The sequence below is a fragment of the Podarcis liolepis genome, assembly GCF_965112155.1.
Source record: "Podarcis liolepis genome assembly, chromosome: 3".
In the NCBI taxonomy this organism is placed as follows: domain Eukaryota; kingdom Metazoa; phylum Chordata; class Lepidosauria; order Squamata; family Lacertidae; genus Podarcis; species Podarcis liolepis.
Window position 1 is genome coordinate 67,529,729 of NC_139557.1, and position 19,202 is coordinate 67,548,930.

Here is a 19,202-nt window from a genome sequence, read left to right on the forward strand (position 1 = left end):
TAGAAGTTGGAATTTGGGCCTCAGTTTATCTTCATGGTTGTTGTTTTTTTAAAAAGCATCTAGGGCTATGTGGCATGTGACTAGTCTAATAAAAATCAAAGCTATAAGGCCACAAGATCTAAGGGGAAAGTCTTTACATTGTGAGCTTAAAAAGCATAAAGGACTTAACACAAGCAGCAAGCATGGTGATTAACCTTGTGTAATAAGGATTACATAAGTAGGCACCCAGTTAAGTCAATGAAACTGAGTGGGCATAAGTGCTTCCAACATGCTTCTAAGTGTTCATGGAGCAAGATTGTACTGTTAGCCAGGAAGAAAAGAACCGTATTTGCTAATGTGAAAAGGCACGATTAATAAATCACAAAAGCTGCCATCAGTAGACAATACCTGCATATACTGACTTAAAACAATTGACAGACACAGCAGTTCCCCACTAGCTCCAACAGACCAGCTCCACTGTGACTAACCCTATCCTCAGTCTACACTCAGCCAGCCCCCCCCCCTTTCCTACTTGCAACCAGTCTAGAGGGTGGTAGCACTGCCTGTCACTCCCTTTCTTAGTTTCAGTGTTCATAGAATCATGGAATTGTAGAGTTAGAAGGGACCTCAAGGGTTATCTAGTCCAACCCCCTGCATTGCAGAACTCTTTTGCCCAACATGGGACTCAAACCTGCAACCCTGAGATTAAGAGTCTCATGCTCTACTGACTCAGCAAAGAGAAGGATGGAGACAAAGCTAGAATTATTTCGCTCCGCCTATCATTGGCTCTACTTTTATCTGTTGTTGGATTCCCTGCCTTTGGCCCCACCAATGGACATCAGCCACCACTAAATATGCACTCAGTGAAACATGAATGAACTCCAACTAATTCCTAGCAGTTGCATGAGATAAACTGATGTTAGTAAAGAATTCAATTTATTCTACTAAATGAAGAGATGAATTTGATTAATATACAGTAGATTTAAAATTTCTGCTTATATGTCAACCATATCCTAGTCATAAGCTTGTTATTAAAACATCCAAGCCTCTAGGGAATTCTGTTTGTATTACAACAGGGTGGTATATATACTTTCATAGATCAAAATAATAAATGAAGGTAAGACTTGTACTCATTGCTCTGCCAACACCTGGGATGTGGCCCTCCAGAAAGTTGTCCAGAAGAGAATCTTGCCCTCTGGCCAAACTTCCCATCCCTGAAGAAAGAGATGGGATAGCAGGATTTTGCCCTTATAAAAAACGATTGGGATTTATCTTTGGGCAGTGCTCTTCAGCATCCACTTACTAGCCAGAAATTATTCAGCTGGTCTAGTTTCCCCATCCATCTGGCTGGGAAACTACACCTGTTGAATAATTTATGGCTGTTACACGGAGAAACCCTAATGAGTAAGTGGGGAGAAAAACTAACAACTTTACTTGAAAAAGAGCTGTTGAGACGGGCAAAGGCTAACAGGGTAATTCCGGAAGCGAGTTACATTGGGTTCAATGGGAGGACTGCAACGCTAGTGTGACTGGGTTGGGGACGGATGTTTAAAGAAAAGGAATGCCTCTTGAAAGAAATATGGAAGCAGAAGTTGTCGGGCTAAAACAAGGGCTCGCTGCGCGTATTAACAGTGGCCGAGCTGTCGGCGGTTTTGTTTTTGTTTTAATTTCTGCGGAGCCTGTGATTCTCTCTCCTCGTTGGCTTCGCTCCACAGCCAAGTGGTGAACTCCGCGCCCTCCCTCCTCCTTCGAGGGAAACTCCAGCTGCAACCCCAGGAGAAGCCAGGCCTCCCTCCGCGAGGAGGGGCCAAGCCCTCGAAGGCGAGCGCCGGAGGGACGCCGGAGAGGAGTTTTCCTAGCGGCCTGGCGAGGAACTCCGGATTTCTCCCTACGCGAGAGAGGGAGGAGGCAGTCGGGGAGGAAAGGAGGCTGAGGCGGCTGCTGCTGCTGCTGCAGTTACTGCCGCCCGCCTCTAAAGCGCGCCCACTCGGGTTCCTCTGCAGTCGCCGGAGCAGCGCGCTGAGGTGGGACGAGCCGCTCGGCGCCTCCGAATGAATTAAGGAGCGGGAGCCGCTTTCCCCGCCTGCTGCGCCTGGATTTAGCAGCCTCGGCTAGCCGGGCTCCGAAGCGGCGGAGTCGGGGCGACCCTCGCGCCTGCTCGGAGCTGCCGCCCGCCACTCCAGTAAGAGCCGCCGCTTTGTTTCTCTCCCCTCTCCACGCCCCGGACTTCTCAGAGTGGGCGAGAGAGTCTGGCGAGCTTTCCTCCTTCTTCGGGCTCCCTGCCTCCTTCCCTTTAAATCTCTTTATCGCCGAAACCACCGACCGGCGGGCGGGGGGTAGCAGTGGAAGGTCGCGCGCGGATCATCTGGCGCCACCTGATTCTCCCTCGCTCGCCCACCCCTCTCTTTTTGGTTAAATGCCCTGCACGCGAGGTATGCTATATCATGATCGCCCCATTGTTTCCTGACTTGCGGAGACTCTATATTGTTCCCTCGGCTGCTTTGAAAGGGGAGGAGGGCCTGGAGGGGGGCTTTGTTGGAGAAGGGGGCCGAACATGGATTCACTTGAGGAGTTTAGCTGATGGGGGCAAGGAAGAGAGAGGGGGCGACTGGGGAAGCCCCTCTTTCTGTATATACCTGAGGTTCCCCCTTCTCTCCTGGGCTTTTCTCTACTGTAGAAGCCTCCGTTTCCCCCCACCCTCTTCGCTCTTCTCTTTCCCCCGACAGCAACAGCATCATCCCTCCCTTTAGGTTCCCAGGAACCCTGTGGCTTATCAGCTTGGAAACAGTACATCCCGCTAAAGAGGTGAACGGTAAAAGTCAATCTGCACACGCCCATGTAAAGTGCTCTCAGGTTGCAGGCAGAAACAAAAAGCTGGGGTAGTTCAGAAAGTGCCCATAGTATCCTTATCTGTTGTTACCTGAAAAGACTTGGCAACAGACACTGTACAGCAGCAAAGGAGGAGTGTTTTTAAAGCTCTTGTAACTGTGTGTGTGTGTGTGTGTGTGTGTGTGTGTGAGAGAGAGAGAGAGAGAGAGAGAGAGAGAGAGAGAGAGCTGCTCTCCCATTACAGCATACATATTTTCCCTGCAAGGAATTGCATTGGCATTGGGCTGTGTGTGTAAATTTATTTTAAACCTGCATCTCTGGCACTAGAGGTAGGTTGTGTATACAGTTGTGTTCTGAATAATGTGGGGTTTGTTTGGTTTTTGTCCGTCTTGCATCCATCCATTGCGAAGCTTACAGTTAGCTACACTGGGTGTCTGAAGTGAGCGTGCATGGCTAAATAGACAGGTGTGCATTCCTGACCTATGACTGCTTACATGGCTGTGCACATCTCACCCAGACACATCTGTAGGTTGAATGTTCCATATGAAGTAGCTGTAAGAGAAAGAACACTGGATGTTTGTAGAGTCAGATCTCTGGGCAAATGTTTTATTTTTGATAACACCTCCCTTTCTCTTTGTTCTTATTGGAATGAGCCTTTTTAAAATATATGGTTATATGCTCAGGTGGCATGGGGAATAAATAGCTGGTGGTTTGCAGCTTTGTTGGATTTCTGACATCTGAGGAGAAAGACTTGCTGCTACTTAAAACAATGCTAGCCCTCTTCTTGAAAGTAACTGCTATTCCAGGTGGCATGTAGACAGATTCTCTGATTTCTTTCTGTTAAGCATGCAGCCAGTGGAAACTTCTCAATAAAAGTGTTTCACTTCTAGTTAAGGGATTTCTCCATACACACTAGAGGATTGTTGGAATAAATTCCACTCAGTTGGTTATTATATCTTCTGATGAACAACACCCATTAATTTGTCTAGACTGCATAAGCTGTTTTCTTCCTCTTGTAACAACTGCTCCTGTTTTTTCTTTTTCTTAAAAATCTGTTTTATGTGGTATGTGTTCTACACAGAACTCATATACTTTTTCATAGGACTTGCTATGTGATGTGAGCTATGGACAGTTAATTTGGGACGGCGCTTTCTTTTGATGATGAAATCACGTTGGAATCCTATTCAGTAGCATATTACAAATAGTCATCTTTGTAACATCTTTGACTCCATAAAAGTGATATCTTGGTTGTGATATTTGTTGTTGCTCTAAAACTGCATCTAAACTTGGTGTTATTGCTCATCTGAAAAAGTACGTGAAGTTAATGAAGTGGTTTATCAGTCACTAGCTTATTTAACTAGATCTTCCACCTTCGCAACTGGCTCTCTTGGTTCAGTTTGTACCAGGTCACATGTTCACTAGGACTGCAAACTTTTTAATGAGACAAGCTCTTGAGCTTTTAAACACTAAATGAAGATGCGGAATCGAAAAACCTTTTTTTTTTGTCCTAGAGCTTCACAGATGAGAAAAGCAGGTTATGTTGAATTTCTGAGTTTCAAACAGCAGTGGGGATGATATGCTCATTGGGAGCTAGGAGAGGAGAGGTTTTTAAAAAGAGAGAGATTTTGATATGTATCAGTGCAGTGCTAAGTAAGCATCCCACCAGTGCAAGGGGAACTTCTTGTGCAACAGGATTCCCCCCCCCATCATCTCCCTCCCTAAATCTGCTCTGGAAGTTAGAGGGGAAGCCCAGAACAGATTTAGAGGGTGCATGGGGGGGTGGAGAGGCAAGAAAATCCCCCCACAGAAGTGGACATCCTTGCACTAATAAGATGCTTACTTTGCATTGCATTGAATCAAAGCCGTTGTGTTTTTAAGTGAAGTCAGTTCTTAGGCAGAGTTATGCCAAGACAGCAAAGGAAGACCATTGGTCTGCCTTCCCTTGAATTCTGCTGCATTTCAATACTGATAGTTTTATATCACAGTTCCTGAAACATGGTGCACTTTACAAGTTTTACCTCTCTCATTCTCACAGAACTGCAATGCATGTAGGTGTCAGTGCTATTCTGTCTCTCATAGAGCTACAGGTGGTTTGGGATGTCATGCTGAAGCATGGAAAATGGGAGTCATGAACACACCCACCTTTTGTCCTTTTGGCGAATGCTTATAGGAGGGGCGGTACATGCAAGGCATTGTGTGATACATGGTGCCTACATGCATGACGGCTATGCATCTTAGTGCAGAGATGATGTGCTACTGTGCTGAGCAAGTGCAGTTCAGTATTTAAGTGGGCAGGCAGGAAGGTGGTTGACCTTTGGTACAAATGTCACCTTATGAGCTCACTCTGCAGCCTTAGACAAACTGCTATCTCAGTGTTGGCTCATAATCATAGTCTAGCAACACCTGGAGGGCCACAGGTTGCCCATACCAAACTGAAAATAAGATACAGCAGCAAAGTACAGCTTGATCTGGGATTCCAATTATGATTTAGAGTTCCACTGAGGTCTGCAGTAACCATAGTTTGCTTGTTTCAGACACAACAGCAAACTATAGTTATGTGAATCAGGAAATGACAGACAGAATTGGAGTGTGCAGGGGGAAGTTGGGAGGAGGAGAGTACAGAGGTACAAAGTTTCTTTAGGATGAACAATAATGGTTTGGCTTTGATATCTGAACTGGATTAATTTATATGGCTTGTTTTTATCTGAAAAAAAATTTATTCTGCTAAGTGGTACCTAGAAGATGATGAGCAATTTGGAAAAATGCTATTAATTGTCAAGTGTTATATATGTCCTTTTAAGTTGCGTTTTTCTAAAAATATTTTTCTGAATCACATAGAACAAAAGTCATTTACCCTTTGGATTATGTCAGAGGCATGACTTGCTTTTTTATCCGGTTTCCTTGCATTAACATTCAAGGCTATTGTGTGACACATGATACTTTTCATGCTATCTCCTAGTGAGCTCATAGCAAAGATGTGATTATAATCTAAGTCTCTCAGGCTACTGACTGTGGCCAATGGATAACATTGTCTCTTCCCACTCACCCCTCATAGCAAAATGGTATAAATAATTCCTAGTGATGGTCTTGTATACAAATAGCACAATCAGACCGTCTGTTGGATAACAGTTGAGGCACTTAACACAGTCATATAGATACAAATGAGATGACAAAGTATACATACATTTGTAGAAAAAAAATGTAAACTCTAAGCCCTACAGTCAGAAGCTGGAAAGACTAAAGAATTGAGGTGATGATGGAGTGATGCCAACAGATTTCAGTTTAGCTGGCTGAGGTGCTTTTGTTGGAGGCTAAAGCTGTAATCCTAAACTCACTAACTTGGGAGTAAGCCCCATTAAGTTCAATGGAGTTTACTTCCAAATACAGTGGTACCTCGGGTTACATATGCTTCAGGTTACAGACTCCACTAACCCAGAAATATTACCTCGGGTTAAGAACTTTGCTTCGGGATGAGAACAGAAATCGTGCTCCGGGGGTGTGGCGGCAGCAGGAGGCCCCATTAGCTAAAGTGGTGCTTCAGGTTAAGAACAGTTTCAGGTTAAGAACTGACTTCCGGAACGAATTAAGTACTTAACCCGAGGTACCACTGTAGACATGTACAGGATTGCATAGTAAATAATCCTATCTGTGAAGCACAAGTTGTAAAATGTGGAACTTAAGACCAATAAACCCTCATTCCTGGGTTTCAGCTCATTTTGAATGCAATGGTACCTCAGCTTACAAACACTTCGGGTTACAGACTCTGCTAACTTGGAAGTAGTACCTTGGGTTAAGAACTTTACCTCAGGATGAGAACAGAAATTGTGTGCCGGCGGCACAGCTGCAGTAGGAAGCCCCATTAGCTAAAGTGGTACCTCAGGTTAAGAACGGACCTCTGGAACGAATTAAGTTTGTAACCAGAGGTACCACTGTATTATTTACAGCATTTCTATTCTGCCTTTTAATGAAAAGTATAGTTGAAACTGAAGGATGCGGGTGACGCTGTGGGTAAAATCTCAGCGCCTAGGACTTGCCGATCGCATGGTCGGCGGTTCGAATCCCCGCGGCGGGGTGCGCTCCCGTCGTTCGGTCCCAGCGCCTGCCAACCTAGCAGTTCGAAAGCACCCTCGGGTGCAAGTAGATAAATAGGGTCCGCTTACTAGCAGGAAGGTAACCGGCGTTCCGTGTGCTGTGCTGGCTCGCCAGATGCAGCTTGTCACGCTGGCCATGTGACCCGGAAGTGTCTGAGGACAGCGCTGGCTCCCGGCCTATAGAGTGAGATGAGCGCACAACCCTAGAGTCTGGCAAGGGGTACCTTTACCTTTACCTTTTATAGTTGAAACTGTAGAGGGTAAGTAGAACCAAGAAATAAAATAAAGCTCAGTTAAAACAGTGTTAGACTAAAACCATCAACAGTGCTGTATGGGGATCTGGCTTCAGGTACCAGGCCTGTTGGCAGACCAACTCTTTGTTATAGAGATGTCTGCAAATGTGACATGAAGACTGGCAACATTAACCCCACCAAATGGGAGGCAGATGACCTCAGTGCCTGGAGACAGCAGTGACCAGAAGAGGAATGACCACTGGGAGGAAGCCAGAAAGAAGAAACGCTGTGGTATACTTGCATCAGCACAACCGGACACCTTCATCTGCCTCAGCTGCAACAAAACATGTCTCTCCCATATTGGACTCGACAGCCACCACAGGCGCTGTGACTCTCCAACAGTTTGACTTTACCCTCAAAGGTGCAGTCCTTCATTGTTTCCTGAGACAGACGGACAACAGCTCAACTCAATATTTGCAAAGGATTGGAGTGCTAGTTGCTTTTCCATTGACTACTCACAGTTATCCCTCTGCCTGCAGCTTCCATTCCATTCCCAACACTCTCCCAATCCCAGGATTATTTTTTGGTGAAAACACAAGGCACTGCAGAGGGAAGTTGGAACTGGAAGCAAGAAAGCCCCATTCCTCAGCTATGAACTCTGTCCCATTAATGGAAGTTAAGATTCAAACTGATGTTTTTCAGTAGCAGTAGAGGCCTAGCTACTCAGCTCCTCCCATGAATGCTGTTTTGCTCAGTTTTTATAATAATAATAAATGAAAATACATATTTATAAATGTGATCAAAATAATAATTGAAAATATAACATTTTAGAATAAAATAGCAGTGTTAGAAGAAGTCTTCATCTAATGCCTTCCTTCCTTTTTCAGAGTGAACAGCCTTTACTGATTAAGGCTTGTGGTTCAAATTTCCACAACTGCTTGTGGTCCTGGCCTCTAGCTAAATTTATAATGGAATCCTGTTTGCTTGTAGTAAAGCTAAATCTGGAAATAGCAGCTATGGGATATATAAGTAATTGTGTTTGGAAAGGCAAAGCATAGGGCTGCCTTTAAACTTTACAATTTACATTTTAATTTTTTTTTCCTGACACCCAGTAGTCCTAAATTAATATGGCACCATATGCTCAGTTAACTTGACTGGTAAAGAAGTACTGTACTAGAATATTTTTTACATTGTTATGTGTCTCTCTGTGTGTGAATTATATATATTCATATACTATACCAGCATCTTCACATAGCACAAATATTTGTTCTTATGGATGTCTAAACAGATTTTGAAAGCTGGAAGTCTGCATGGAAAATTTAATCTTTGTCTTAATTTTAGGAGCCAATTCATACAACCACAGTCTGAGTTTATTTTGAGTAACTCCCTTGTTGCCAGCTGAGATTTGAAATGTGAAGGCAGCGAGGCAGCTGTCATGGTGCACTACCTTAAGCATGAATGCTGATTTAACGATAGGATGGCTCCTTTAATCATAATTCACCAAAGAAGCACGATAAGCCAAATATAACCCTAAAACGTGGTTATGTGTATTGTCCCTGTGACCTTGATACAGTTGGAAAAGGAAAACCGTGCAGCCTATCTGGATTGATGCCACATCGGAGTATGATTGAGAATATATGAATGAATATTCCTTGCAAAAGTAGCATATTAGGAAACAAGTTCTAGTTTACCTTCTTCAGATGTGTTAGTTTACTGTACATTGCTTGCTATTTATGTGATGAAATAGCCAAGCACAAGTGATTCCACAATTCAGATTCTGGTGGTACAGTCCTTGGAAGGCCACACCGTACACCTTTTCTGAATGTGTGTGCAGTAAGATAGGGTTGCCATATTTCAAACAGTGAAAATCTGGACAGAAAAGTTTCAAATTCACAAAAAAGAGAGAAGTTTTTGAACTATCGCTAAGAAAATTCACCAAAAACGACATTGGCAACATGGGTTGTCATATGTCCAGATTTTCCTGGTCATTTTTACAATTTCCGCTTCCAACTGCAGTATTCTAGTTATGTCCAGGAAATTCTGGACATATGGCAACCCTAAGTAAGCCCATAACTTATGTGCATTTAGCTTGATGTGTATGGCAATTAAAAAAAAATAAATTAAAAAGGGGGCAGAGTCTCAGGAAAAATGACTTTGGAAATCCCACTCTCCATTGAGCCTAACGGGTTTTGACTGTATACAATTTTGGCTTCAGGTGCCATCCCCAGAACATAACCCTCACATAGGTTGCAGGCCTGCCATATCCGTTTGAAGCCTCTGACTTCAGGCAGGAGATTAACTTTGAATCTTCAGGAGAATCATACAGTATTTTAGAACTATTAAGTTAAAAGTTTAATTCTGATCACTTACCTTTGAAGGCATATGAAAACACAGGTTCTGAGATGGATAGGTTGGTCCTCTGTCAATATTGCTAGCCTCTTTACACTCATAATTGTATTTTTCTGTTGTGCAGGCTGCTTTGAAGTCAACAAGACATATATATATAAAGTAATTTAATACATGGCTGTTGCACATGGTTCTGTTTATTTTAATGATGCTTCCAGAGAATCTCAGCCAGACACTGCTGGAAGAAAGTTGGCTTTACTGTTTTCTTTTGCTTAGCGTGGAGGAACCCTGCTTTTATCTGAGAAGCCCTGACCTGAAAGTTCTAAATAAAACTAAAAACGCATGACATCTCCCTACATGCAGAAGTGGTTTTCAGTATGTGCAACCTGCTAAGTTTTATTGGGGCTTGTGGAAGTTTCCTGAATGCTTTCCAAAAATGGAATTGGGCAATGGAATTATGGTGTGTGTGGAATCATGACCTATGAAGCTGATTTTTATAGTGAGTCCAAACTCAAGCAGCCACTAGGTCCAACAGAGGATGTTTTTTGCCTGGTGCCTAAATATTTGTAATGAAAGTGCCAGGCAGACCTCCCTTGGAAAAGCCTTCCACAAGTGGAGAACCAGCACAGAAAAGCCTGCTGTCATGTTGCTGCCCTCCAGACCTCTCGTGGAGGAGGCATGCGTAGAAGAGTGTTGGATGATGATCACAGGGTCTTGAGGTGGTTCATACAGCTGTGAGCAGGTTGAGGCTTTATAGATCAAAAGCAGCACTTTGAGCTGGGCCCAGAAACTAATTGGCAGCCAGTGCAATTGGGCCAGGATTGCCACCACATGCTCAAATCATCGCAACCTGGCCACTGAATTCTGTACCAGCTGAAGTTTCTAAACCATCTTCAGAGGCAGCCCCCACATACAATGCATTGCAGTAATCTAACCTAGAGGTTACCAGAGGATAGACAACAGAAGTTATGTTATCCCTATCCAGATAGGGATGCAACTGGGCCACCAGCCAAAGCTAATGGAAAGCACTCTGTGCCACCAAGGTGCCACCTGAGCTTCAAGTGACAGCAATGGATCCAGAAGTGCCTTCAAGTTGTGCACCACCCACTCTATCAGAAGGTGTAACACCCTCAAAGCAGGCAACCTCCCATCCATCCGGTTTAGGGAACCACCCTAAGGTGGAGGATTGAGCTTCAGTTCATTGGCTCTCATCCAGTCCATTACTTAGGCAAGACAATGGTCCAGCACATCCACTGCAACACCTGCATATGTAAAGGAGAAGTAGAGCTGTGTGTCCTCAGCAGATTGCTGATTATGGACTCCAGAACTCTGGATGAAGTCAGAGGTTTAATGTAGATGTTAAATAACATGAGGGATAAAATCGAATGTTGAGGAACCCCACATTGAAGGCTCCATGGGGCCAAAGAGCACTCCCCAAGCATCACCCTCTGGAAAAGACCAACCAAGTAAGGTAGAATCACCACAAAGTGCTTCTACCCACCCCTAACCTGGGAAATCCCAGTGTCCCATTGTAAGCAAAAGCAATATACTTTGTCTTTTGACCCATGCTTCCCTGGCTTGCTGCAGGAAAAATGTCATTAATGGAAACTGTTGATAGCTATACCATTAATAGCTGGCGTTTTCAAGTAATTTTTATTGCAAATGAATGTAGCTGTATCTTTTGGATATGTCCCTTTTTGCCAATTTTAATTCATGACAAAAGCTTCAGTGAATGCATATTTTATTGGTAAACGGGGAGACGATGTTGTACTTCAGAGCTCATTACAGGCTTGCTTCAATTGTTCAATCGAAACCAAATGTTGAAACAGTTTTATATTGGTATACTATAGCCAGAAACTAGATTGGAATGTTGATTTGATACACTGACATCACATCTGTTAGGAGAGGTTTCGGATTCAGGAATATAATGTAAATTGGCTAGGATTCAGAAAACATATGATGGTTTTTTGGGAGGTCTTGGCTTGATTACTTTTTAGGTCATGAAGGGAGGAAATTATGGCAGTCTGGGATTGAATGACTTCTGATGAAGTTTTTAAAAAATGTACATTCCTTTTGGCAAACATGAAATGTACAGTCCACAGTTTTGGCCCTCATTGCCACAATAGGAGGAGTGCAACATATGCCTTTGATTGAGGATGCGTTAGTGTGAACTCTGCCTTGTGCTTCAACTTGAACTTGCTGTTGGCATCATGAACACATCCCACTGTTGTAAGCCCTATTCTTTTCAGTGGAGCCTTTAACTCTGGGTCAGCTTGGGAACTGGGCTGCTGAACCTTTTGAACACCCTTTTCTTTAGGAAGTAACATGATTGCTAGCAGTCAAGAAATAAAAGATTTGGATTGCCACATGTTTGACAGTAGAATTTATTTTTTCACATCTCTGGCTCTCTGCAAGTGAAGCATGAGATGCCAAAAGTTCTGCATTGACTACTTGGATGTTACCAGATAACCATTTGCCAACTTATATTTTAAACAGCTCTGTCTCTTGTGTTTAAATTAATTTTTGTTTATAAGTTCTTTTTTTAAAAAAAAGACATCTAGAGACTGGTATTGGGCTTCTCTTCCACTTTAAATTCTAGTATTGATCTTCAACTCCCAGATAATACACACTGCCAGTTCCTGTGCTTTCAGATTGATTAATGCCTTTTGTGAAAGTATATAGCTATAAATTCCAAATTGTAAATGTGAATTAAATACTGTGAGTGAGTATGCTACATTCTCACTGGTAGCAAAGTTCATGGAGAAAAGCTGAGGCACAGATGGCCCATTCCATTCAAGGAGGCACCTTGGAGAAGGGAATTTCTAAAGGTCTCAGAAAGTTTTCCTGCTTATTGCAATAAAGGAAGGAGGACTGTGCGTAGATAACTTGCTTGTGTGCTTCACAGAGGCATGGGCACCATTGGTGCTGGGTTCACCTTATGCTCTCTTTCTTTCTTGGAGAATTGTCCTTCTTCACTATATACATGTACAGAGAGTTTTTCTCCTATGTATGAGGTTAGAAGTATAAATACTCCAGAAAGTCTTAATAGTGTGTTTCATTGAAATTCTCCCATGGCTTGCTTTTGCTGTAGCGTTGATGGTTTTGGCTAGGTGTTTTTTTTTAAGAAGTATGAAAGGCTGTGTTGTTGCTAGGTGTTGTATAGCTTTCTGGTGAGAGGAAAGAAGAAATACCTAAATACTGTAATTTACTGTTTCCTTCAAAAGAGGAGAATATTTCATGTCATTGGGTGTTTTGAAACCACTTTTTCCCACCTTTTTATGGTTTGGGAAGAAGCAAACCATATACAGTGAAAGATCAGTAGAGGCTGTTTATTCTGACAAAGGAATGGCCATGTGGGAATACCTTCCTGGTTTGAAAACCTAGTGATGTGTGGGAAGCCTTTGTAATGTTCCCATCTAGTAAAATGCCTGCAGTATTTTGCCATGCAGGAAATCAATTGCAGCTGGATGCACAGAGTTTCCACTCCAAGTATATGAACACACCTTTTAGTGTTCTACTAAAAACGTTTTTTCTTTATCCAGGGCCTTACCTTGAAAAGTGACTTGGAAGACTGAAGGGGGGCGGGAAACACTAGAGTCTTGTTTCTTAAAAGTTGCTGCCTTTAAAAGAAACTGTGTTATTTTGACAATGTGGTATATGGGGTTCAAAACGCATGTGAAGCCTTTCTTTTAAAGGCAGCCCTTTGTGACTAATGAGGACCTCTCTATCTACATCTCTCTTGGGATCCTAGTTCAAGTACTGATGCTTCCTGTAGATATTGTGGCCCTAGGAAACAGCTAAATGCAGGAAATAACCATCTCAATGCATTAGGTTAGGCATGTTCAGGCTTTGGATCTACTTTTGTTTTTTACTAGAATCAGTCAGAGCCAAGTTACAAACGCTGTGGCTCAGGGACAACTCAAATTCATATTCATATTTACAAGAGTCCCCTTTCTCCTCGGTATTAAATCCCATGAGCCACAAACTGAGTTAACCTGCACATATGCATATGCATGCAAATCCATAATGGGGTAAGTAACTGCATATTAGAGAATTTGCCTAATTTAGGAAAGGGGAAACCTCTTTTGTTTTAATGGGTTGGAAATAGAGTGATCTGCCATTAGCTCCAGATCTCTCTTCTGCCTCTCCAACTAAAAAGCCTAAATAACATAGCATACATAGCTCCCACAATGGACTATATATATTATTGCTGATTTTAATAACGTGTTTCAATATATTATTTTTGACAATCCTCTTCAAATAGTTCATCAAAGGGTCTTCTGGGATCTTTCATCCCATAATTGGAACCAGATGATGTTCAAAAATTTCTTAATGTTTTTCCATTATTGGAAGAGATGAATTTAGTTGGCACCATGTTCCCCATGTCTTCAACAAGCATCTGTAACCAAATTATATATCTTATTTAGTTGGTAGGATATCACACACCATTTGTATAGGTATCTTCAAACTGTTAGGTTCACAGTTGTCAAGGAGCTTGAGATGTCAATGCCAATTGCCAAATAGTTTTATATCAGAACCCCTAGATCTTGCTTTCACATGTTTTTCTGTCAAAGCTCACCTTTTCCTACAACATTGCCAGATTTGTCCTACTACCCCATTGTTCAAAGCCCATTGTTCTACACATTTGCTCAGAAATAAATTTGTAGAAGCTCATTCCCCTGAATAGAGTGGTCCTTTTTCAGATATAAATCTAAGCCATGGTTTAGTATTATGTGCTTCATGTACTCCTCATTCAGCACACCTGTGAAATCAGTGGCTTGAGCTTCTGGCTTTTTAACAAAGCATAGTTTTTACCAGAGTTCCTCCAGTTTGGACATAATGATAAACTTTAGTTTAAAGGTGGACGCTTCCAGTATCCTTAGAACTGCTGAGACTTGCTGCTGCTCATATCCATAGCAGTGAGTTAAACCATGGTTTGGTGTCACTTCCAAACCAGGCCTAAGTGTAGTTGTGATGGTAGATGTATAATCCTCTCTTGGATTACAGTGATACCTCTGGTTAAGAACTTAATTTGTTCTGGAGGTCCGTTCTTAACCTGAAACTCTTCTTAATCTGAGGTACCACTTTAACTAATGGGGACTCCCGCTGCTGCCGTGCCACCACCGCACTATTTCTGTTCTCATCCTGAAGCAAAGTTCTTAACCCAAGGTACTATTTCTGGGTTAGGGGAGTCTGTAACCTGAAGCGTCTGTAACCCGAGGTACCACTGTATAGCAGCATTTCTAGGGGAGCACCTACATTCCATCTTAATCTGTCCCTCACATGACCTTCTTACAGCTATTCCAGTGGAAGACATATGGGCATAAACCGCCTCTTTCCCTCTTATTAGCTGTTCTTACAGTTGGAACCTGTTCTTCAGCAGAAGCTGTAACCAGTGTTAGAAACTGAGACAGAAAAGCTAGGAGCCAAGCGGCTCCTGAGATCTGGGTTGTAGGCGCCAAAACAGAATGTCTAGCCACCATTTGTGGGGGGTGGGGTCATCACTTTTTATTTATTATTTTGATAAGCATGAATTAATATGCAATTCACATTAGAGACACATTGTTAATATCACATTTTTTTCAGAAATTGTTAATATATGTTTAATTTGGTGTTTATAATAAAAATATTGGTACCATACTTCAGTTTTCAAAACACTGTACTCTTTATTTTTAAATTCCTTATCATATTGTCTCTCCTTAACATATACTTCAAGGCTTCAAAGCACATTCATTTCAGTAATTCTTGAGTGTCAGCCAGGTGCAAAAAAATGGCACCCAGACTTTTGGACTTTTCACAAATGGAGAATCTTTAGGTGCAAAATGTGCCTGGCCCCCTGCTAATTTCGAACCCTGGCTGTAACTTCTCATGCCTTAAAAATGTGTTGAGAACTAAAATATATGATGGCGTTGCAGGTTCTTTTTAAGTCTGTCATAATGGTTTTAATAATGAAAGTGAGAATTCAACTATGTCTACAGCCTTACTTATAAGCATTTTCATTCCCAGATTTTTGGTGGCGCAGCAGTTAAATTAATGCCTTCCATAACTTACATCTGGTGAGAATTAGTGCAGTTGTACTATCCTTTGGATGAGAAGGATTATCATTGTAATTAATCACACATTTCAAGGAAGTTCTGAAACCTTTTAGCTAGGAGTTCTGCAGAAATAATACACTTAATAATATCCACATCTCTCCAACCACTTTATTTTACTACTGTGTGGTGTGAATTAAATACATTTACAACTTGTTGTTTTTATGCTAATTATTTGACAGTATTTACTTTACCATCTAAGGTTGCTGCTGCGTATCCTTAAGCATTATGGGTCTGCAGTTCACATGAGCAAAGTTCAGCTCCCAGAAAGGGGCAAGGAAGTGGTTTTTGCTGATTCCCCCTGCAGCCTCTGAAAACCTTCTCCAGAAGATTGAAGGACCCTTTGTAAGAGCATGGGAGGTGGTGCTGGGGAAGAGGGAATTGGTAAAAACTCAGCTTCTTTTCCCCCCATACATGAGTAGCAGCTTCTACTGAGTCACAACTTCTTGTAGAAATGAAAGGAGCCCTTCTCTGGATCGAAACCAATATTTGTATTTTGTCAGGAAGTGTATTTTAATTACAGAATGGTAATGGCTGATGGGAACTGTGCTTTCCATATTTATTTATTTACTTTTACTTATAGACTACCCCTTATACAAAATTCCAGAGCAGTAGACATGGGGGCATCCTGTGTTTTACAGCCACACTTTAGAGCTAAATATAATCTTTAAATATAATTCCTGCGTGGAGCTTGAAATTAGTAATCTCAGGTTTAAAGACAACTTAGTAGGGAGTCCCATAATGTTTGGGTTGTTGGTGTGTGTGTGTGCGTGTGTGTGTGTGTGTGCGTGTGTGTGCGCATTGTGCCTTAAGGAGCCTCAGACCACTCCTAACAGATGTGAGTGGACAGTGGAGTTGCACACTTTCACCATATCCTGTACTCCTTCATTTCAAAGCTACATCCCAATTGATGTTTAAGGAAGTTTTTAATGTTTAATAGGTTATTGTATTTTAGTGTTTTGTTGGAAGCCGCCCAGAGTGGCTGGGGAAACCCAGCCAGATGGGCGGGGTATAAATTTTATTATTTATTTATTTATTTATTTATTTAGAATTATTCTGTCACAAATTTATACCAGACACAGACTTGTACAGGCAGTAACTATTTTTGGGGTGTCTGATATGTGTGTGACTGCGCACACATGCATAACGCCAAACCTGGAACTGGCCTGAAAATGCCACAAAAAGGGGTGGGGCAAGGGCAGAACAGGGTGTTTGCAGACTTTTTCAATAGTGTTTCAAATATATGCGATTTCACTTAAATGCGGATGCCTTAGAATGTAACACCCACATAAACTGGGAGTTGCCTGCAATAATAAATATCTCTTCTGTTGATTTCGGGGGCAACACCAGTTGCCTCACCCCTATTGACTTTAGAACTGAGTTGTAAAAGCTTCGATAAATTATGTATAGCATTGATTAAAATGCATATATTGGACAAAACAGACACGTGGGTTCACAAAATGAAATATTTATATAAAAAATAGGCTTTTTGCTTTTCTTCGGTAAATGATGGGCATCTCTGCATGATTGAATTCATAATATGCTTGAAAACCAGTAGCTTGCTACTGAAAAGCACCCCCCCCCCCAAAATAGCTGGAAGTGTTAAAGAGTGCTTGTGGCAAAGCATTTATTACCAACCTTAAATTGTCATTTAAAATAAATAATAAAAAAATAAAATAATAATTTAAAAAATCTGGTGTCTTTCTGTGGAAGTAAATCAAAAATCAGTTGCGTTTTGAGTAAAATGGATTTTTCTCTGTGGTTGTTACAGATCTTTCAGTGGTTTTAATTTGAATTGTAATTATGAGTAGAGCTACAATATTAGGCACAATTATTCAGTCAAAATCCTGTTGGAATACATGCCAAACTAGAATTCTGGTGGGTTTTAAAAATTATATTTTTCTTGTACCAAATATGGAAGAAAGAAATCATGACTGCCTATGCAAGTAAATATTTGCTTTGGAAAATAATACATAGCTCCACAGAGGCAAACACTACTCAGTTTGGGGGTTCCTAATGTTGGGTCATTCCAACTTTCTTCTGATAGAAGCAATTGTCAGCAATTGATGCTGACAGAAGCAATCGGATTCTTGTATCCATAGCTTGTTAAACTGAGATAAACATCAAACCCTTTGCCCATGCACCCAAACCCTTTGCTGTTCTCTTCATGGTGCACTTCAATAATACAAGAAATAATTTGTGGTTTCCCATTTCTGCTGAACAAGATGACTATGGTGACCAACTTTGAAACAAGCCAGAACCTTAAAATGTCAAACTGTGGCTTAAGATCATGGTTTGTTCTGAAGCTGGTGGTTATTGTTTCCTGGTTTGGAGAAATGGGAAACTGTGGTTAATTAAGCCTTTCTGATTTTATTCTTCTAATTAGCAAAGTGCTTGCCAAAATGGCTACCTAAGTGGTTTAGAGGTAGAAAACGGATTATTAAAAATATAGCTATGGTGTGTATATACAGTGTGTATATTCTGAGAAGGTCAGTATGAATGAGGCCATTGGCTGCACTGGCCCAAAATGGGCCAGAACCTCATAAGCTGTTGGATTCCTAAACTGAAGTGCCCACTGTTTTTTGTTTTGTTTTGTTGTTGTTTTAAAAAAACTTAGTTCAATAGCATAGCCTGACATAGTAGTTAAAAAAAAAGAAAAGGCAAAATAGACCACACAGGACATGCCAAATAGCTGGATCACAGCCAGCTGCTGAGTACAAACAGAAAGGCCAACACCTTAAGTCTCACTTTATTTCTGTGGGAAATTATTGAAGTTTTGGATAGAGCAGTCCTTCAGAGGTTAGGGAACGGAAAGGAGTCTAACACAATGGGCTGGGGCCAGGACAGAATAGGTGTCTATATGTGGCTTTTTCTAGTCCCTTGCCTTTTTGTTGCTGGTTCCTCTTTTAAATGTTGGGTTAATTTTAATTTTCCCCCCAGTGGCAGGCAAAATAGCCACACCAGCTCCAAGGCTGGCATAGCCCCCCATCGCCTATTCCATAAGCATGTTTGGGGGATGAGGGGTCTATGGATTCAGCAGATCCAAAGCATCCCCTAATCTTCCCTATCATTCTGCTGGAACACCCACTTTTTGACCTTAGGACACGAGGCAGCTCAGCAACCATGGTGGAACTTGGAGCCTCTCTGAGGAGGCCTCTAACTATGGTCCACAGCATCCAACAGCCACCTGCTCTTTTCAGGCGTTTAGAATTCCAACCCCTGAGCTGAAATTGGATCTCTTGCCCATGGTCTGAGAACATGCAATGCAGTCACCAGTTGAAGCTAAGCAGGTCTGGAATCCTGCCATTGTCTGTGTGGGAGACCTTCTGGGAACCCCACATAGTTCTAGGAAGGCAAGACGTAATTGTACAGCTCCTAACTGTTCTGCTCTTACATTTTTGCATTTAGTGTTTTATTGTAGTTGTTCTTCCTTGAGTCAGTGTAAAACAGTTTAAAGGAAAAAGATAACTTCGCTAAGACATGGTAGTTGCAGGGAAGCAGATTGCTCTCTTCCTGTGACATTTTCTATTGTCTACATTTTCTATTTCAAAATGACCAGGGAAATGTGTAAACTTCCTTTTGTATCCAATAGATAGAGATTCTTAATTAGCGACTGCTTGTATTTGCTGACA

General features: G+C 41.8%; 1 protein-coding gene across 9 annotated transcripts in view; it reads left to right on the forward strand.

Moving 5' to 3' along the window:
- Positions 1–1,806: 1,806 nt before the first annotated feature.
- The window catches only part of PLEKHG1 (pleckstrin homology and RhoGEF domain containing G1), a 107,182-nt gene continuing 89,786 nt past the window's right edge, over positions 1,807–19,202 (forward strand). For 5 of the 9 annotated variants that reach the window (XR_014524372.1, XR_014524373.1, XR_014524374.1 and 2 more), the window contains exon 1: positions 1,873–2,161. Coding sequence is in view for 1 of the 9 variants with exons in the window: in XM_083496390.1 (XP_083352516.1) it covers positions 2,396–2,411 (16 nt within the window). In the remaining 8 variants the exon portion in view is untranslated. Of the gene's footprint in view, positions 2,162–2,393; positions 2,412–2,773; positions 2,792–19,202 lie in introns of those variants that run through there. The other 4 variants (XR_014524371.1, XM_083496389.1, XM_083496390.1 and 1 more) reach the window with 4 other exon arrangements.